The sequence below is a fragment of the Electrona antarctica genome, assembly GCF_951216825.1.
Source record: "Electrona antarctica genome assembly, chromosome: 1".
NCBI classification, from domain to species: Eukaryota; Metazoa; Chordata; class Actinopteri; order Myctophiformes; family Myctophidae; genus Electrona; species Electrona antarctica.
Window position 1 is genome coordinate 27,152,541 of NC_136806.1, and position 21,778 is coordinate 27,174,318.

Genomic DNA, 21,778 nt, shown 5'->3' on the forward strand with positions numbered 1-21,778 from the left:
GTGTTGAATGTTTACAGACCACAATGGAAACAAGCCCTTGGCTTTGTTGTGTTTTAACCATATGCCATTTTTTTTTATTCAATAAAATATTCAATAAAAACAAGACATATTCAGTTAAATAATGAAATGAGACTTTAAACTGTAAAAAAAGTGTTTTATTCAGGAAAGATACAAAATATATTTTAATATTATATACACTATGTACAACAAATAATTTATAAAAGTAAACACCATGGACCTTTAAAATGCTCAGTAGCCCACATGATTCATGGTCAGAACAGTATTTGGAATAACCATAACCCTCACCCTGCAATTACATCTGATGTCCACATGGTGTCTCTCTTGTCTATGCAGTTCAGAGTGAGACCCCAGGCATCCTTGGTAGAGTTCCAGTGGGTCCCCTGATAAACTATTAGTTAGTTAGGGACCAAATGGACAATTACAGGTCTGTAACTCAGAGAGTGTAGAGATTGAACCAAATGGACACTTACAGGTCTGTAACTCAGAGAGTGTAGGCTACAGATGGAACCAAATGGACACTTACAGGTCTGTAACTCAGAGAGTGTACAGATGGAACCAAATGGACACATCCAAGTCGTTAACTAAGTGTGTTATGGGGTTGTCCGTGGCCTAATGCCGGGCAAACTGGGAGTCCTTATAAAAATATAAATATAAATATAAAAAAGTTTGAGAACCGTTGATCTTCAGGACCATGGCTGCCACATGCGTGGGTGAGAGTTCGCTGGGACGCCTTCCTCCCTGGGCAAGGAGGAGGAGGAAGAAACGAGGGGTCTCAGGGCGGTGGTCCGAGAGGGGAAATGGAAGGCGGGGGTCTGGGAGCAGAGAGGAGAGTGCACGGGCGAGAATCCAACAGGAGCTGAGACGGTGTGAACGTCTAGTGAGTGCGACAGGGAGGAGGAGGTGGAGGAACACGAGGAGGTGTTGGGGGACAGAGGTGACGGGCTGGGGGGGAAGGAGAAGTGGCAGGGGAAGGGAGCGGGTGTGGCGTACGTAGGCGTGGAGCAATAATATCCGTCCAGTGGCGAGGCGGGAGGCGAGATGTAGTCGTGGTGGTAATAGGGCGAGGGTTGATGATGATGATGATGATGGGGGAGGAAAGGGAAGTTGGAAGAAACGTCCTCCACGGATGACGCTGCCGTCGTGCCGCTCAGCCTCACGTCCGTCGTCTCCAACTCTTTGTTCGTTCTCATGTTGCAGAGGTCTGACGTTCTGGGGTTCGTCGAGCACTGGCTTTCCATGTATGTCTTCAGTTCCTGTATTATGTAGGGATAGAACAGTTCAAACAATGAAACATCGATAATCTGGTAATCTAACTATAATGCACCAAATCTCAAGTATCTGTAATCCACGTAACTCGAGAACCGTTAGCCCCACCGACTTCAAATTCGACACACACGTTCCACACCATCACAGGGAGTGCAGTGCCCGGTGTCGAGTCGGTCGGACCCACGGTTGTCCAAACACTCCATATTTTGGCATGCCTGAGACAGAACTCTATAAAATGGCCTGTTCTGACATCCCAACACTCCATATTTGGGCATGGCTGACACATCATTCTGATGTCGGGCATAAAAGAGACACAGACATAGAATCTGGGTGGGGCATTCATTTCCAACTTGCATCATTCCAAGTAGGCCAGTGCCCAACGGGCACCGCGTAGAGGCCCCACGGGCACCTCTCTAAATCACACCCGTGTGAAGTGAATAGCAAAAAATAGCAGACCTACAAGCTCGTAGCGCGCCATGAGCTTGTAGATCTGCTATATTTCAATAGCTAAATAATGCTTAGTTAAAACACCAAAACGGGTTCCCATCCAGAATGGGTTAATCTATGAACTACAGCAGTGGTTCTACCTTTTGGATGTGATCCAGATACACAATATAGTTGCAGCCCTATACCTGGATGAGTCTTGTCCTGTGTGGAGGTGACAGTTTGCTGGAGTAGGATGCCAGCTGAGCCACACAGCGCTGGAAGCCTGCATTCTGGACACTGAAGAGGACAGGAGAGTCCATGGAGTCTGCAGAGTGAGCAAGGTTCAATACGGGAACACTTTGATCCTTCATCTGAACAGAACTATCACAGCCACAATCTGTTGATAGAAAGATGAGGAAAACAATTGATATAATGAATACATTTTTACATAAGTAAAAGTAAGAATAACATGTATAAAAGTACTCTGATGCAAGTAAAAGGAAAAGTAAGTTTATACAAAGACAGTGATATGATTCTGAGCCCTCTGATCACTGGACAACGTAATCACAGAAACAAATAATCCACCCAAAGTAGGCCTATTTGATGTTACTGAAGCAACTGACCACTTCGCTTTTCTGTCCACTTTTGAAGATATTCCACAGTCACGTCCAGAATCTCTGCTTTTTCTATTTTGGGGTTCTGCAACCGCTGTGGTGGAGATGAAGGAGACACATTACATCACAATGAGGTTACTGAAATCTTTGAAATACTTCTAGAGCCATGTAGTGCGTAGTCAGACAACTCACCACATCACAAGTGTTCTTCAACAATAAACCTCTCAACTCCCCCAGACTCTGATTGATCCTGTCCCTTCTCCTTTTCTCTACAGCTGGTTTTAAGATCTGAGAAGAGAACCAGGCAAGACAAGAGAAATTACAATTACCACCAGACAAAACATTTGTCCTCATATGTATATTTCTGTTAAATGATGACACTATGAGCTTACAATATTTATTATTTTTTGTTCTCAGGCTATTTAACTCAATTACTTACTGTGAATCATTACATTTGCATTTTAAGCTACAGGAAAAACAACAAACTTTACCTTGAAGATCACCTACAGGAGGCAAACAGGCATGGTGAACTACAGTATACAATGTCAAACCACTGAATCACAATCAGTGTGATTACACATAGAAGCACTACAGTGAAAGTGTACATTACAATATTTTGGACATATAAAATAGATAGTGTGGGAACAACAGATAAAGGAGACATTTTATAAAAAGAGAAAAAAAGATCATGTGTAACATGTTAGTGTTTGACAATCGGAAAGTCCTTGGGGGGGTTCCAGGAGGTTCCCAAGCAACATTAGTTCTTATAGCATCAAAATCCATTTAAACACTTTAAACCATTGGTTATTTGAAAAAAGCCAATCTCTCTTCTATTTTCAAAAAATATTTAATTGTTTTTTGGGACTATTTTGAATCATTTTTACAACAAAAATATTATATATTGTGAACTAAACAAATGCAGAAACTGGCCCTTACCCTTTTTGCACACTTGGTATTGCTGTCCAGGGTTATGTTTGGTAGTTTTCTCGTCATGTTGAAAGAAAGTGAAGCTCTTGGATAGATGTCTCTCTGGCTGGGTCTCCTCTTTGAAGTGAGTAAGGGGCGTGATTTAAGGTTAGGTTTATATAGACTACAGGGGTGTTAGCTGGGGGACGGGGGACGGGGACTTAATGTTGCCACTAACTTCTAGGGCACTATAGGGTCTGGGGACCCCCATGGGGTCCTTGAGGGGTCCCATGGGTTCCCCAGCTAAATTAGTTATAGCATAAAAATCAAAACCACTTTAACAACATCGGGTAGACTATTTGGAAAAAAAGCTAATCAAGCTGCAAGGCTTTGTGAGCTTGTGTGCAATTTAAAAATATATATATCTTGAAGAATTTGGAATATATTATTTAAAACATTATAGCCTATATTATAACAACTCAAATCTTGTGGGTCCCCAACTCCCCATGGCAGAAAATGTTTTCAAATGGGGGTCCGTGGCCAAATGCATATCAATTTGGTGGTCCTTGCCATGCATGAAAATGTTTAAGAATCACTATTTATAATTTTAAAATGATATGGGATTGTTCCCCAACAGGGTCGTTACCCATTTCATTTTCACCTACCCAAAAGATACACAAATATATTTTGGGTATAGGTGGGAACTTCTACTAAATGATAGCCAAATAATATTATAATAACAGATTATTTATCAAGTATACCTAACATGTGGGTCCTAATCTCCCATAATGTGATTATGCAATTATAGGCCCCCATTCACTCACATTGGCCGAATAGATTTAGCATTTCCACAGGCCATTAGCTATAGTTAGTTGACACGAAGCAGAAATTGTCACCATGAAAGTGAGACGATGGGAAACTGGTAGCTTCTTTTTCTCGTGGGAACCAGTGAGTTAAGTGACAAACCTCTAGATGTGTGACATGTCGACACGAGCGTCGAGTGACACCAAACGACAACAATGAACCTACTTTGAGGCCTGATGTTTATATATTATCTATATGCCTATACCCAGCAACCAGCATGCAACGTCAGCTGATATAAAATACATAATTAAAGTGGTTAATGAATGTTACAAAGAAGGATGTCACTGTGCCAAATATACTACTTTTTGTTTGGAGGATCTCTTGGCCTTGGAGGCACCCAAATGGTACCATGTCCAACGTTTGTCTGATGAAGTGTGAAGATGATGATTAGGTCTATAGGCCACTACTGGTGTGAAGTGTGCCGTGCTTGTTTTACGCACAACGTAAACTAAGACCAAATGTAGCCTACCTTGGCTCAAGACTATCATATGCATTTTACCTAATGTCCACAGCATTTCTACCTAATGTTAAAGCTCTATAGAGCGACGAATAGCAACATGCATAACGTCAGGTCGTCAGATGAATAGGCCGTGCCGCCATAGCCTAGTCCATATTAAATAGGCTACATTATTAAAGTGATTATTGAATTTTACAAAGGCTTGCCTTACACTTAGCCAAATGTCCCAAATTGAGATAGTTTATAGTTTAGACTCTCTATGTCTAGGATGAGTCCTAGGACAAATAAGCTTAATTCGGTTCACGTTTGTGTGACGAGGTGTGAAAATGATGCCTCTGGGTGTGAAGTGTGCACGCTTACCCTTTTTAACGAAAACACAAGACAAACTGTGACTGTGTGCTTGGAATATTTTCACGTCCACGTGTTGAGTGCTCTCTGCCTCTCTGAACCGACGCGTGCTAAAGTCATATCACTGATTGCCCATAATGAGGCCAATAATTCAATAAAAGGTTTATGGGCGGATACACGTGACTTGAATTGTTGACTTGAACAGGACCCCCCCCCCCCACACACACACACACACACACACACACACACACACACACACACACACACACACACACACACACACACACACACACACACACACACCATGCTTGGTATAGTCAAGCAGTGACTATATTTTAATTGGTTGTACCACTTATTATTAGATTATCTTTAATGGTTGGTCGCTATAGGCCATGGGTCAATAACCCTGAAATATTTTTCAGAAATGGTGTGTTAAAATAAATTACCATGGTCAATAAGAGTTGCTGGACATTCCAAACATGCATTTGCACCTTGCCAAAAAGACAAAGGGAAACGTTACAGCTTTTATAGCCTATAATGCTATAGGCTGACGTAGATTATTAGGATAGTGTGAGATCAATGCCTTGAGACTTGTTATTGCAACGAATCAGACGTTTTTAGGATGCAGAAGAAAGGAACATGAAGTTGGAAGTCGGTAATGTCAGATGAATGGGTTCTAATGTCCATTTAATTCGTTTAAAAACGATCCTTGAAATAATATGCCTGCCTGGTCCGTGATTTATAATTTGTTATTTTGTTTCATTATTATTTACATGCACATTATTATTATTATTACATGTTGTTACTGAGTGTTAATCACAGTTTACAAAATGCTAATGGTTAATTAATTGTCACAAACGAAACTAATCAGTGCACGCAGAGCAATCAGCTATATATAATTTGCTCTTGTTATAACAATAATCTAAATGAAGTAACTTTCAACGTTTTCAAATATTTGTAGTAGGCGTAGCCTAGGCCTAAATATTCAAGTTGAGTACAGTTACTTTCCACGGTGCCGCCTATGCAGCAGCATTCCTTGTAGAATGGCAGTTGTCCCTGGAAACATGCATGTCTCTTCAAAGAGGGTGTTAGTGCCACTGCGCTGAACCCCGCACAGGATGCGCTTTTCAGCGGCCCTTAAATCTCTCCTCGCCCCTGGAGTAAAGCCCATGAGTCAATGAATTAAATCTGGAATCAGATTAGCGTTTCATTTGAGGGGCATCTGTCTCAATGAAGATTAAATGGTTGTTATTGGAGAGATTGTATTGCCAGCAGCAGTTATTCTCAAATTGACACGGGGATTAGCCCATTGCGGATGCTATCTACTTAAAGGTTTAAAGGTATCTACTTAAACAGTTTGTTCTGTTCAGGCACACGGAAATTGGTGTTGTTGGGACAGTCTGACGGTTTAAGAAACTGGCTCAAGGTCAGTGGTTTGAAACAGTTCATTGAAAGATCAAAGCCCGGCGGCATAGTGTTGCCCCACCAGGGCACGTGCGTGACGAGCCCTTGGCTGTCCCCCCCTTTTTTTTGCCACAGACACTTTTTACAAGTAGCCTACGGCGTGCCACAAGGCCGAAGGCCCACAACCATTTGGTGCATAAATCAACCCCGACGCACGCCAATGAGCCCGGCCCGCACAAATATCTCTGCATTCCAGAACGTGGCAGACGGCAGGTGGTGGTGGTGGTGTGCACCCGCTTCTGATGTTATCAACCGATCCAAGTCAGCATGCTGCGTATGGTGTTTAACGTGTGTTGCAGTGTTGGCAACATTTGGCACCTTTTCTGGTTTGCCACGCGCCAAAGGCAACAGGCCCGTGCAATGAAATAACCATGGTGGCCCATGTGTTTACATGATTATTAACTATATACTTACAAATCAATAGCCTGCAGCCGTATACATATAGCCTATATAGTCCACATTAGACAGTATAGATTATTGCATGCAACCAATGCACGTTAGTGGCTGAAATCCAAAATGGTGATGATGAGACAGAAGTCACAGAAAGATACAACTTTAAGCTTGTTAGCCTATGCAATAAGTTGACTCGTCCATATGGCATAGGGCAGGCCTTAAACTGTTTTAAAGACAGTCCTGGGTTATTTAATCCTCGGCTGATGGGGGTTGATCATGCGGGAATGGCTTTTCTATGCTGGATGTCAACTGCAATTAATTGAGAACAATGCGGCCATCGGCGTCCTTTTCTCCCTTTCATTGGAAGGGGCGAACAGGATGACCTGCGCGTAGACTGTGTGTGCGCGTGTGTGGCCAACTGGTGTGGCACTCGGCTTTCATGTCGTGCGCGTGTGTGCGTACTCGCGTAAACGCGAGCTGAAAAGCCTGGCGTATAGCTCGGGCCTGCTCGGCCGTTAGGCCTCTCTCTCTCGCTCTCTCACTCACTCACTCACTCACTCACTCACTCACTCACTCACTCACTCACTCACACACACACACACACACACACACACACACACACACACACACACACACACACACACACACACACACACACACACACACACACACACACACACACACACACACACACACACACACACACACACACACACACACACACACACACACACACACACACACACACACACACACACACACACACACACGACTCAAATCACATTTAGCCAGGCTAATGCATCATATGATATGATAACCTAGTCCTATACTGAGAAATTGTGTGTAGTAGGCTACTATCAATGGTTTTGATTGATTATATGATTCATATCAAAAGCATCTAGTCTATAGTTCAGTGAGCTATCCAGAGAAGGATATATAGTCTACCCGTGCACGTTTCAGCAGTTAAACGTTTATTTCTATGAAGAGAATACTACGGAATTGTTTCTTATATGCTACATCAACATGGCTGCACTAAAAATAAACTTAATGCATTTTATCATCACTTGACACAGCCTGCATGTATTCAAAGTGTTAAAAAACCCCAAAACATGTTGGTGCACAATTGGAATGTCTGGCTATTGGACCAACAGGCTTATGTATAGTCGCATCAACATGTCAATGTATGTCTGAATGTCTAGTATAGGTCTAGTGTATATGTTAATTGTGCTGTAATTTCCTTTTCATCTTTTTGAACAACATGCAATGTTTGGAATGTCAAAAGTTCTTCACGCAACACAGGCTCTTGATTAATTCCAGGGAATGGAAATTTATTGCACTCAGCAACATATCTATACTGCAACAAAACATATTCCTAGAAAATACAGGATTATTGTCCTACAGTTAGAAAACCACATCCTCCCTAACCATTTCATAAAATAATAAATATAAGTTGTGCCCTCAGACATTGCTTGGTTATCATTTAAAAGTAACCATGTAGTTAAAAAAAAAAGTACAGATTTGGTCGTTTCTAAAATAGGGTTGGTGCTATAAAAAATAAAAAAATGTATCCAGCTGAAATAGTGTTTTAAAACAATAGATTATGACTGTTTCTGTATACAGAGACTTGCATGGGCTTTGCATGTGACCCAAGAATAGCATTCCAAAACATTAAAATAGCAAACATGAATATCACCCCATCAGATAATGTGCTGCAGTGTAAACCTTAAAAAAATATATAACAAAATAAAATGCACTGTAGGCTACATAATTCTCTACAATATCCTATTTACAGTATATCAACAATATTTACATCCGTTTGCTGCTGCGACCTGCGTCTCGGGTCCCATCTCCACCCAAACATTAATAGACAGAGCATTGGTCCACCAGTGGACCCGTAGGGTCTGTAACTGTATACCCATAAGGGTTAATTTTGTTCCATTTGTACACTCACAGAGTTAAAGTAAACACTGAGTATTTTACAGTGTGGCATCCCAGAGATGAAAAAGGTTATGAAATGGGGACCTTAAAGTAGACATAATGCATATCAAACAGAAGGTGGCACTACAAGGAACATTGTAGTGCCAAACGGGGAACCAATCAGTGTCTCTCACTATGGCCATGGCCTCCACAGTGGAACAATCATGTCCATTGGCATTGGAGAAAGAAGTGTAGTGGCATCAAGTCTGTCAGCAGTTCTTTGGGTGGGTGTGTTCACACACAGTTGATGTTGATCACACACACTCACTGGGCCACTCATACAGGCCCCATGGAGCTGGTTGTCATGGTGACTGTGGATGCTGCCGGGGAACGACGCAGCATCACTGCTGCTCTCCTCCAGGTCCCGGTTCCTGGTGCTGACCAAATGACACACTCTCAGCAGACATGATGTCCTGCCCTCACGGTAGCTCTGGTGGTGAATCTCTCCAGACAGGTCTCCCCTTCTGTTCTGTTGGTTGGACATCACCTCATGGTCGCTGCTCAGCAAATTAATCACACACTCCAGAATCTCTGCCTTTTCCACCTTTGGATTCCTTAATTTCTTGAAAAGAGAAGAAATAAAACAATTTCAAAGTCACGATTTAGTAAAAAATCAGATGGAATGGAGACAATCAAAGGTTATATACACAGAAAATAGCAGGCTACTCTTTAAAGTAAAAGTCATGTAGGCCTACTCAACATTTAATTTGTGAAGCAGCCTAAATGTAGCTTACCTCAAAATTTTACTCAATGTAGGCTACTTTCATTTTGCATTAATTTGTAAACCTCACATATAGGCCTACACACCTCGTTGTTGGTGTTTTCCAAAAGTAAGAGTCGTAATGTTTCCAGACTGTTGTTGATTCGGTCTCGTCTGCGTTTCTCCATGAGAGGTTTAGGAACCTGAAAATAAACAACAAGCAAGACATTAAAACAACCACTGAAACAACCACTTAAATTATTGTTTACATTGGAAGTTCTAGCCTAGGTATGTAGCCGAAACTCTTGATAACACCACTTTGGAGATAGTTTCTTACCTTTATTAGATTGCTTTCCCCATGCGATGTTGTAGAGGTGACAGCTTTCATTGTACCGTGCAGTCGAGATGAAAGTAAATCCAGACGAATGACTTGTTGCGCTTGTGTTGTGTTGTTGAGTTCCAGGTGCAATAAATGACGAGTTGACGACCAACACACTACCACGCCCCCTTAGCTAACAACCACGCCCCTTCATTTCCACTATATTGAAGTGCAACACAAAACAAAGGTAAATGTTGTTGTCTACTGAAAATGTATATGTTCTGACTGTAGGGGTCCTTGCAGTTAAATGTTAGAGGTTATGTAGCTGTAGGCTATAACAGCTTATTGAGGAAATATATATTTATTATCAAATTATATAATCATTAATGATGTACCCAAATTAGGGATATATGTTATTGTTATTCGTTATTACGCCTAATCAAATAATGTAGTTGTAGGCTATAGGCCTACATCGATTATTTTTTTAGTTTAGTTTAGTTTTAGTTTTTTTAGTTTTAGTTGCAAACTTGCATCCTGCAGTTTAGTTTAGTCCCTCATCATCATACATGCCACTTTCTGTTGTAGCCTATACCAACATTGGTGTGATCCAGGACAACATCCAGGCTCCAGCTAGGAACACATGATGGGTCATTATTTAGCTTCCCGTTGAGTGAGATTGAAAGACGGTGACGGGTGAGGCCTAGACTGGAATATATATATATATATATATATATATATATATATATATATATATATATATATATACCTAAAAACTGACCTTTTCGTCCTAATAACATTATTAGGCTATAGCCACGCGTCGGCCACGTCAATCTGTCACGACACGCGGCGTGCATGGGAAATAAAAGCAAAACACAACACGTGGACGTGAAAATATTCAAAACACAGTCAACAGTTGGTCTTATTTTACGTTGTGCAACAAGCGGCACACTTTCACACCCAGAGGCAATCATCATTTTCACACTTACAAATGTGGCCAACGCCCCCCCCCCCCCCCCAAAGCTGGCCAAGTCATGTCAAAATGCCATCCATACTTTCTTTTCTATTTGTATACAAAAAAAAATATATATATATATATATAGCTGAAGTGATGCATGGTTGCTGCTGCAGGGGGCAGGTCTATATTAATCTCTCTATGCTGTAGCGGCTGCCTACAGATCTTTAACGATCAGCCACTGCCAGGTAAGGTAAGGTTCATTGTTGTCGTTTGGTGTTGTTTTTCGTCAGTTGACGCTCGTGTCGTGTGGGGGTTTGTCACACATCTAGATAGCCCAATATAGAGGTCCAATTGCACTTCAGTTCCCACGAGAAAAATAGCCTACCCGTTTCCCATCGTCTCACTTTCATGGTGACACTTTCTGGCAAGTATGGGGGGCGAGGGCTAGACCGTATCCCACAAATGCATGTTCCTTACCACCAAACAGTATAGGCTACAAGGGCATGTTATTGCCAAGAAGCAATATTTACAACAGAGAAATAATTTAGGCTACCAAACACATTTCGGAACTTTTTGTTTTGTTTATCATCATGAACATAAAACATACACAACTTTCATAAACAAATTAATGTTCATTATTTACATGATATTGTATGAACTATTATTATGATTATATGAAAGCTCACAAGCGCGGAAACTACAAGCGCAATATAGTCTTTGTGCGGTCAATAAAGCTCAGTCCTTCTGGTTGTCAATATCCTACTAATATCCTTCCTTCATTCCCTCACTGACTACATCAAATCTCTTGGCCAAAAATAGACGATTTACGGGCGCCCGGCCGCCCGCTGGCCAAGTGGTCCAGGCGCATGCCACATAGCCTATGTGTTTTTTTCTTTGAAAAGATATGCCAGGGACCCCCCATAAGAGAATATTTGTATGGCACAGCAGAGATTCTCAACCCGTTTCATTTCAAGGACCCCGAGTTTGACATGCATTAGTCTACGCTACGGACCCCCATTTCTAAATCTGCGACCCCCAATTTATCTCTCTCTGAGAGTTACAGATTGTGTTTGATTGATGGTTTGATTTGATTTTTGATTGATTGATTGATTGAAAAATGTATTAACAGTTTGCAGAATTACAGTACATTTCAAGCACAAACTCAATACAAAGGCTGTTAACTGTGAGTGGACGACCCAATTAAGCATTACACTTGTTTCCAATAGGGTCCACCATGTTCAATTCATTGGGTCCATTTGGTTTGTTATCGGTAAGCCAAGTTTGATTTTGATGAGTTCTGAACTGAGAGCCTCCTCAACCTGCATTTTGTCACATCAAAGAAAACGTTATTAATATTATCATTACTATTTCAATGTGTTTTATGTGTTTTAAAAGATTTACAGAGGAGTATGTTAAATTTGCACTCCAGAAGTCATGTGATTGCATCATTGTCCTCTAGCATGCCATGTCCATTGTCATAAAAGACGACACCAATCTGTTAAACAGTAAAAAAAGAAAACTTTGAATTTATTCATTTTCGAAAATAGCTGATCTATAGGCCTATAGCCTAGCTCACAACATCTCAAAGTGATGCGTTGTGAGCTTAATGTAGGACTATACACTATTTGTCATACTACAGAGTATATGCAGAGCAGGTTATAAATGCACCCAAAATTTGCACCAGATTCACCCAAAACCTCAACAAGATTTGTTCAACTTGACTTGTGGATATATTGAAGCCAGGTGCACTTTTTATGCAATATAATATCAACAGATGTGACAGAGAAGACCGCTTATTTGGTCACCAAAAAACATGCTATTTCTGTCAAAAGATCTACAAGCCCACAACGCACCGGGAGGGATGCAATGCACTGTGAGCTTGCAGACCTATTTTCAAAAACTTTGAATACATGAAATGCATTTGAAACTTCATGTGTAAAATGGGACATTCTGCCTAATGACTCGAGTACTTTTACTTAATTTAATTTGAGAATATTTTGATGCCAATTGATTGATTGATTTATTAGTCAGAAATAACAACACATGTCAGACATTAAGGATAAAATGACAGAACAGTCCTGGGGACTTGTTTCCATTGTGGTCCTATAGGCTACTTTCCCAATCTAGCTGGGAAGCAATATCATAGCATTCCTCGGGTTTATGATGCGGTCAGGAGCCTGGTGACGCTAGGTAGCCTACTTTTAAGTACATTTAGAATACTGGACTTTTACTAATACTTTTACTAGTACTAATACATTGCTATATGGATACTTTTAATTAACTAAAACATTATGAGTAGCCTAGTAGCCCACTGCCTGCTTCTGGTATGAGCTTCAATGGAAAAGGAGGGGAATGCAGCCACCAGAGGGCGCCACACACACTCAAAAGACATTTCCATCTCACGCCAGAGCGTCTGGAAAGACAAAGTGAGGTTATTTTCCCCGTCTGTCTGTCTTTGTCTATCTATTCTGTACGGATGATGGAGCTGCTGCAGATCTAAACTGCTAAACTGGAGCCTGCAGAGTTCCAGTGAAGCCCCCTCAGGTCCGACCACCATTCCACCATCTTCCTGTTGAACTTTATCCAGCAGTAGGCTAGTGTAGTTTATAGGGACCACCGTACAGACTGTCCTCTCTGCTTGGGCTCTCTATCTCCTGCTAAACTATGAAGCTGTGGTTCGTCGTCTTCTGTCTGGCATTGCTCTGGGTGGAGCTCCAACATGGTGAGTAATAATCTACATAGCCTACTTAGCCTACATCTAAATCTTAAATTCACTTTTTCTTAGTTGCCCCAAAGTTGCTTCTTTGTTGTTTTAGGTTCTTGTTTATGTATAATCTAATCTGAGAATAGAGAGGGGGAGGAAGATTTTGTCTGAAAAAGTTTCTGCAGGAGTAGTTTACTACTACTGCGAGCTAAACTAGGGCAGTGGTTCCCAAACTGGGGGCTGGGACCCCCTGGCCTTGTCCCCAAATTATTTTGGGGGATCCCCAGATCATTAGCCAGTGCAACATTTTCTGACTGACTCAACATCTAGTAACAATTACCAACTAGGGTATCTGCCCACTTTTCTTTTTTTATTTTCTGCATATAAGTGACAAAGTACTTTTAAGACATTTTTAATACCAAATTGTCAGAATTGTCACATAACAATTGTGAAAATAGCCAATCTATAAACTCACAACGATCTGCTATTTGCACAATAGTATTCATCAAACTAAATGTAATGCCTACAATTCCAAGCTTTAGGGTGGTCAGTCCCAAGTTCAAATATTATTTTGGGACGGACTAGGCTATGGTGGGAGGGCCATCATTTACATACAATAATAGAGTTTCTATAGAGATGTATGTGGTTTATGAGCCCCTGCTAACAAACTCATAGCAGACAGACACGTATGCAAAAGGCATTTCTTCACCACAGTCCGTCCTCGACATGAAAATCTTTGAGAACCACTGGGTTAACAAAATTAGGAAGGAAGTATAAGATATAATATACAAATATGCAACACTTAAGAGCAAAAATATATAACGGTAGCCTATACATTTACAAGCGACTTAACAGAAAAAAGAAGTCCAAAGTCACTTATAATAAGCGAACTTGGCAACACTGATGCTGCTGTGCTGACACAGGCTTGGAGAGGCCGTGGGGAGGCGTGTTGATGCAGCTGTGAGGAGATCACTGAGTAGCCTTCCAGATGTGGAACATGGTTCAGCACCACGGTCCAGTGTTCTTATGAGCCTCTGTTCTGGGTCCTGCACCGATTCCATTCGACTTTTGTCTTAGTTAAAAGTTCAGAAATATACTTTCAGCCCCAAAATTCGCTTGCCGTGAAACAAACATTTTGCTGTCCCTGAAGTGAATAGTTTTATCCGTCTTTAATCGTATTATTTCAATGATACATAGTTAGTTTATTGCTTTTATTTGATTCATCTTCCTTTTTTATTACTGTGATTTACAATGGTTTTATTTTTTGCTTTTAATATAATGTGATTTATTCTTGACGTACAACAACAACAACAAAAGTCTGGCCTGGTACTCATGTTCATTATCATGAAAACAGCTAATTATGGCCTTCTCACTCCACTTTTCTCTTGGGACAAGAATGGACTGAACACTAAAACGTAGAGCTTCCTCCCACTGGGAGGTTTTGTCCATCATTGATAAAATGCCCTAATAGTTAGTCCCCTAATAGTTGTCTTTCTGTTGTAAAGCTCTCTTATTGACTCAAGACATTTAATAGCAACTTAAGTAATGAGTTACTATTAAACCCTGTCCCGTCCCACTTGTCCCACACAAGCGATACTTCTGTCCCTCAAATGAACAGTTTGGATCTGGTCATCCTATACTGACAATGCATCTCCATTCTCTAACTCCACATTCTCTGGTGGAGTTAGCTGCTTTAGCAGACAGGAGGATCCAATGGTGTTAGCTGGTTTTGCCAGAAGCCCTTTTTAATACTTTTCATTGGCTCAATATTGTTTTTAACCAACACACAGACGTAAGGGTGTGCAATAGCATTGGGAAAATAAATAAATAAATAGTTAGCTGGTTTCTGCCTGACAGCGACGATATATAACTCCCTCCTTTTGTTTTTGCTTTTCATTCAAAGGCTCCTGTCAACAGGTCAAGCGGCGTAAAGACGCCGGAGAGAACCGCATCAGGCCCGGGGGCAAACGGACCAAGGTTCGCCACACCAAGCTGAAGGAGAAGGAGCTGGGAGGTAAAGGCCAGTCGCTGCTCACGCAGGTCCTGGATAAAGGACGCTTCCTGCGTCTGGGACAGAACACCACGCTGAGCCCTGGGCGTGCCATGGAGCTGAGATGTAAGGGCAGTAAGATCGGCTGGTCCTACCCCTCCAACCTGGACACCTTCAATGACTCACGCCTCAGGTGACTGACTGACTGACGAATAGCACGGTTTATAATTTATTATCATCACAATATTCTAACACTGTTGACTGACAAATATCACCATGTATCATTTATTAGCATGACAAAATGGTAACCCTGCTGACTTACAAATATCACCATTTATCATTGTGTTGCTGTCGGGGCAGAAACCTCTCTTCTCCATATTTTAACTTTTTGGGTTTTGTTTTTCGTAAATGTCCTACTTGATCATACTACAGTCCATAAAATAAATTGTAGATGTACAAGCTCACAGCACGCCTGCCATTTGTTTATTTTTAAATCAAGTATTTAGAAATCTTCTCTTCTGGTAGTCCCAGGAACAAAACATTTTCATATGGGAGTCCGCGGCCAAACACATTGAGAATTACTGGTCCAGGACTCACCAAAAACGGGATTGACATCGGACCCAAACATCTGGCATGGGTCTGGCTCTAATCACAATATGTAATATGTAATTTCTATGACATAGTCCATGTCGATGTGCCAACAGCGTGCTGATATCTTGTAAGATGTGAACTATCACATCATGCAATGATCTGTTCATGAAGGTGTTATTGCTTTCTCTGTTACTCCTCCACACAGCATAACGCAGATTGACAAGTACAGTCAGTTGGTGCTGACATCGCCCTCTGCTGCCGACACGGGGTACTACAGCTGCGCCGTCGTTCTGTGTGACGGCTCAGAGTGCGGCAAGGACCCAGATCGAACGTTCGCCTCATACGTTTACTTCACAGGTGAATTACTATCATATACTGTACTAGTAATCTCATCACATATGGTGCACTTTGTTTCATACAAAGTGCACCATATGTGATGGTGGCACAGTGGAAAATAGCCTGCCCACCAGCGTAGAGTCTGGTGGTTCAAATCCGGCTTTTGTCGAGTGTCTAAATTAACACAATAAACATGTGTTCGGGGGAGGGAAGCCGGGTGGGGAGGGTGATATTTGTCACTGCACATAGGCCTACTCCTACAGGCACGTCAGTGGGGAGTGTTGGGCGGGAGGAGTGGGACGAAGGTTACCACGTCCCCCCGGTGGGGGCTCCTCACTGGCAGGTGAACCAGGAGGATACGACTGCAGTGACAACACACAAAAATGTGTGTGTGGGGGAGGAATTAACGGCTAAAATTGGGGGGGGGGAAATAAAAATAAAAGAAGGATCCCTAACGTGCTTCTGTTCTCCAGATAAGGACAACCTCTTCGTCCCCTCCGCCATCCACTTTGAGATCGTCTACATGCGTCCAGACCGGCCGGCCATCATCCCCTGTCGTGTGACCAGTCCCCTGGCCAGGGTGACGCTGCACAAGGAGGTCCCTGCGGAGGAAGTCCCCACCGATGGGACGCTGGTGACCTACGACCCCACCAAGGGCTTTGTCCTGCGCAGCCCCAGTCTAGAGCACCAGGGGGTCTTCTACTGCAAGGCCGTGGCCAGAGGCACCCCGCAAATCTCCAACAAGTACCAGCTGCTCTACGTGGAAGGTATGCTACCTACCCAGCCGTCACGCCACGCATTGTGAGCTTGTAGATTGGCTATATTTGGCTATTTTCACAATTATTTATTTAATAATTATATTTTTAGTGTTGTTCAAGATTTTCACCTATAATTAAATGGAAATAGGGAATGATTATTAATATATGTTATTAAATGATTGATTATTGATTGTATTTATAATCAATTAAATTGATTAGTCACAACCCCCCGCCCTCTTCCCATGTAAAGGGTCTTTGGGTACTTGAAAAGCGCAATATCAATCTGAGATATTATTATTATTATGATGAGTCATCAGCTTTTGGCACCATCAGCTTCCAGGAATACAATGTGTGGTTTTCATCTTGTTAAAAGCCTCCAACCTGCTTCTGCCAACTGAAATGCATCAACTGTCTCGCTGTTACAGACACGTTCACACAGGATAATGGATTAGTGGTGGATTTATTAAATGGAAAGTGTTGGATTCAAGTTACGTAATTCTAACTGGCAGATGAAAGCGATGGACAAGAGAGATGGAAAGGCTTGCTAGGGGGAGTTAGGTTTGTCATCATGACGGTGACCCAGACTTGGTCCAGTCAGCGTGTACATTGTCATCGACGCAGTGTCCTGTTCCTAACCTTTGATTTAGTGCACGCCCAACTCAGCAAGCGTCCACAAATCACCACACACAGGTGCAGCTGCTCACTCTAATTAATGGCTGCAACCAACACAAATCAACGTCATCATAAGCCGTCAACTCTCTTAAACCACTTAAACCCTGGCCGGGGTCCCCCTGGGCTCCAAATAGTACCCCCGCTCCTTTTACACTAATAGGGGTGGTACCGTTCGTCAGGGGGGGGGGGGGGGGGGGGAGCTGGAAGCAGTATTCATCACTTACAAGTCTGTAACTCTGACAGGGCAGAAATGGAACCAGATGGACCCGCCTGTACTGTCAGAGTTACACAAGGGAGGGTCCTTGAAATGTACAAGTTTGGGGGAACCACCGATTTAATTTATTGTCTCGTTTGTGGTGGTTGACAGTGCCCAGCGGGCCGCCCTTTGTAAGCCTAGCGGTGTCGCCCGAGTCTGTGAGGGGAGGGGACAATGTCAACGTCACCTGCTCTGTCCTGGGGGAGCCGGAGGCGGACGTGGAATTCAGCTGGGCCTACCCTGGACAGGTAAGATCTGCACACATTATACACACACACACACACACGCACGCACACACGCATGTACAGATCATGGGTACAGGAAGCATCGCCTCCTCCTCTGTGGTAGAAAGTAACCAAGTACTTTTACTCAGTTATTGTACTTTTACTTAACTTGGGTATGTCCATTTTGGGAAACTTTATACTTAGTCCATTACATCTCAGATGCAATTGTTGGAATTTTCCCTCCACTACAATCATTTGAACATTCTAGTTACAAGTTGCTTTGTAGATTTAGATTATTATGAATACACGTTTATGAAAGAAAATGTACACATTTTGAATACAGCAGTGATGTAAATAGTTGTAGGACATTCTGCATAATACCTTTACTTTGGTACTGCAAGTATATTTCAACTTAACATTTGAATACAGGCCTTTTAAGTAAAGTAAGTAAGCCTTGCAGAGTCCTGAGGCCCATTGGGCAAGAGCCCATCTCCTGTTTCCTTAGGTGAGGCAACTTGTTGTACAAGTACATCCCCCACCCATGATATATGATGTTAGTATGTCGCAGGGACTTACCCTGGCCTAATCCAACCCAGGATGCTGAATGCCAAGCAGGGAGGCATTGGGTCCCAATTTTAGGGTATTTGGTATGACCTGGCCAGGATCGAACCCCGGTCTCCCAATCTCAGGGAGGACACTCTAACCACACGGCCACTGAGGCCTTTTACTGTACTTCTTCCACCACTGAGTATGACACACTTGCATGGTTTGTGTTCAGGACAAGCGTCCGGTCAGCATCCAGGACTCGTGGAGGCTGGTGACCAGAGGGATGGGTCACACAACCCGCCTGTCCCACAGTGTCCTCTCCATCCTGGACATGGAGACCATCGACTTCGGACAGTACATCTGTAGAGCCAAGAACACAAACGGGGAAACGTTTGTGGCGGTCAACATTGTGTAGTCCAAAATTCTCTCTCTCTCTCTCTCTCTCTCGCACACGCACGCATGCACACAGACACACACTATGGATCTGTTTTGATGAGAGTATAGCAGTGGCTCTTAAAGTGCGGTCCAAGGACCCTCAGGGTTCGTTGATAGAGTCCAAAATCGTCAGTTGGGTGGAAACCTCATATATTCAAAACTGTTAGTCAGGATTAAATAAATAAAAATAATAGCAGCTTGTTTGATGCTTTTGTGAGATGCTGTTGTAGTATGATCTAGTAGGGCGCTAGTTTACGAAAAAACTAAAAGTTAAAATATGGACATTAGAGGTTTCTGCCCGACAGACAGCAATGGAATGGAAAACAGTGACATGAAGATGCAAAGATACAGACAATTGTAGTTTTGTTGTCCACGACAAAGCTAGAAAATATAGTTGAGCTGGCTTCAACTTCAGTTCACACTAGCAGCTACAAAACAAAAAAAATAAAGTGTTATTTCAACCATTTCCACTCCTTGTTCGTTGCGTCTTTTGTAGCTGCCAGTGTGAACTGCTAGGTATGTAACTCTTGAGGGTACTGTAGATACAATTGTACACAGAGTTATGGGGGGCCCTAGAAATTAAAACGTTTGAGAACCACTGCACTGGATTATAGCTTACAAATGCATTTCAGTCTCATAATCAGTGGGGCATCAAGTTCTTTTTGGGAATGTATTTTTTTCAGAATGAATCATTAACATGTAGATTCTTTTAACATAATAAAGACTCATCTATAATCTAAAGGCTCAGTTATAATATTTAGTGGTAACGTGCCTGCCCACCACCACGGAGGCGGGGGGCACATGTTAGTCAGACTACGTGGCTGGTTAAGACTCACCCGTGGCTTCCGTGTGCGGTTAGGGGAGCACCACGTGGAGGCTGGGGGTTTAAATCCACCATGGTGCATCCAGCTTTGTCGAACATCTACCGTGTTTTGGGGAGGAATGCCGGGTGGGGAGTGTGATAGTCCTCATGCACTGCACAGACTCTTACGATCTGGGACACCTGTCTGGTGTCCCAGTTTCAGGGCGGACACTACCACAAGGCCACAGACAGTGGCCGCAGTGCACGCTGCGGCTCACACTGCGGCTCACTGCAACAAGAGATGGGTCAAATGCGGAGAACAAATTGATGCGGTAACGTGTGCCGTACGACTTCGACCTGTCACCTGTCAGACACCCGTCAGCAGGGAGTGTTGGGGCCGCGGGAAGAGTAGGACAGAGGCTCTACGCCCTCCTGGACGGGGCTCCTCACTGTTAGGCAAGTCAGTAGACAACACCACACAAATGTGTGTGGGGAGGAATTAATTGGCATAGCGACTAAATTGGGGAGAGAAAGGGGTAAATAGCAAAACAAAAACTTCAGAGAAACACTGAAGACCAGAGAAGAGAAAAAGGTATGAGGAGAGAAAAATGTGGTGGTTTAAAGCAGAGGCTAGCCATGTGCCAGGCTGATGTTTTTAATGGACTCCTTATGTGGAATGTGGATTACAGAGCCTACTGCTGCTGCCTCTAACAGATGGTACTCACCGTCAGTGCTGGAAGTTCTATGTAAAGCAGGAGTTCCCAAACGTTTCAGCTCCAGACCCAAAAAGATACATGGTATACCCAAACGTTCACAAATAATAAATCAACCACTTAAAGGACAACTTTAGTTAACCAAGGTTCATGTTTTAGGTTATTAGAGAAAGTAAAAGATGAGTGTTAATTGTCTCCACCAGGCCGAAGGCATGGGGAGAGAGTATGTTTTGCACTCCGTCCGTCCGTGTGTCCGTCCGTCCGTCCGTCTGTGAACAGCTAATCTCCGGCACCGAACCCGGTCGATGCCAAATTTTGCACACACACTCCCTGGATGCCAACGATGAACCTCTGCCCCAAAAGTTCCAGAACGGCCTGTTATAGCGCCACCAGGAGGCCGCTTTGTGCAAAACAAGTTTTTGGACAGTACACCTACAGATTTTGTCCAAACATCACGCAAATTGGTACACAGTCTCTCTAGAGCCATTCAACGAAACGGGTCTTTCAGATTTCTCAGACTCCATCCTGATTGGCTAAGATTGGCTTCCAAAGTTCGCAGGAGTGCTCAGTTTCAAACAAAATGCTGCAAATCATGAACACATTGTGTGATTTCCGTGAAATTGTGCACGCACATTCCCACTAGGCCGAGGAAGAAATGCCACATGAACATTTTCAACTCAGCCTCATGGTGGCGCTATAACTGGCCAAAAAGTGTTGCATGCATATTCCCACTAGGCTTTGGAAGAAATGCCGCTACAACAGGCCAAGCCGCGTCACACACACACACACGCACGTTTATATTGCTCCTAAACATTTTGCCAAACATCACACACACACTCCTATCCTCCTGGTGGAGACCTGTGCCCAGAAGGGCACTTTTTCTAGTTGTTTTTAATTTGCTGCTCTTTCGTTTTAGCGATTTTATCTATTTTTGTCAGGGGGGCAGGGGTATTCGAACATGGTCCTAAATATGTATTTTTTTTACAAAGAAATATGGTGATTTATTTTTGTATTATTTACTATAGTCCTTCCTACTAGACC

General features: G+C 42.7%; 3 protein-coding genes across 3 annotated transcripts; 1 reads left to right on the plus strand and 2 right to left on the minus strand.

Annotated features, from left to right (window-relative positions):
• Window positions 1-284: 284 nt before the first annotated feature.
• her11 (hairy-related 11) lies at window positions 285-5,023 on the minus strand. The gene is made up of 6 exons (XM_079504012.1): window positions 4,915-5,023; window positions 3,264-3,371; window positions 2,520-2,615; window positions 2,337-2,421; window positions 1,920-2,110; window positions 285-1,274 (listed from the first exon to the last, which is right to left on the minus strand). Exons 2-6 carry the CDS (start codon window positions 3,318-3,320, stop codon window positions 705-707), a joined length of 999 nt encoding a protein of 332 aa, XP_079360138.1. The 5' UTR covers window positions 3,321-3,371; window positions 4,915-5,023; the 3' UTR covers window positions 285-704.
• A 3,037-nt stretch (window positions 5,024-8,060) lies between these two features.
• her5 (hairy-related 5) lies at window positions 8,061-9,920 on the minus strand. Its single transcript, XM_079501810.1, has 3 exons — window positions 9,774-9,920; window positions 9,544-9,639; window positions 8,061-9,298 (listed from the first exon to the last, which is right to left on the minus strand). Exons 1-3 carry the CDS (start codon window positions 9,822-9,824, stop codon window positions 8,870-8,872), a joined length of 576 nt encoding a protein of 191 aa, XP_079357936.1. The 5' UTR covers window positions 9,825-9,920; the 3' UTR covers window positions 8,061-8,869.
• Window positions 9,921-13,179: 3,259 nt separating this feature from the next.
• On the plus strand, window positions 13,180-19,963 carry pdgfrl (platelet-derived growth factor receptor-like). Its single transcript, XM_079500608.1, has 6 exons — window positions 13,180-13,432; window positions 15,318-15,597; window positions 16,201-16,352; window positions 16,805-17,098; window positions 18,129-18,265; window positions 19,020-19,963. Exons 1-6 carry the CDS (start codon window positions 13,375-13,377, stop codon window positions 19,200-19,202), a joined length of 1,104 nt encoding a protein of 367 aa, XP_079356734.1. The 5' UTR covers window positions 13,180-13,374; the 3' UTR covers window positions 19,203-19,963.
• Window positions 19,964-21,778: the final 1,815 nt, after the last annotated feature.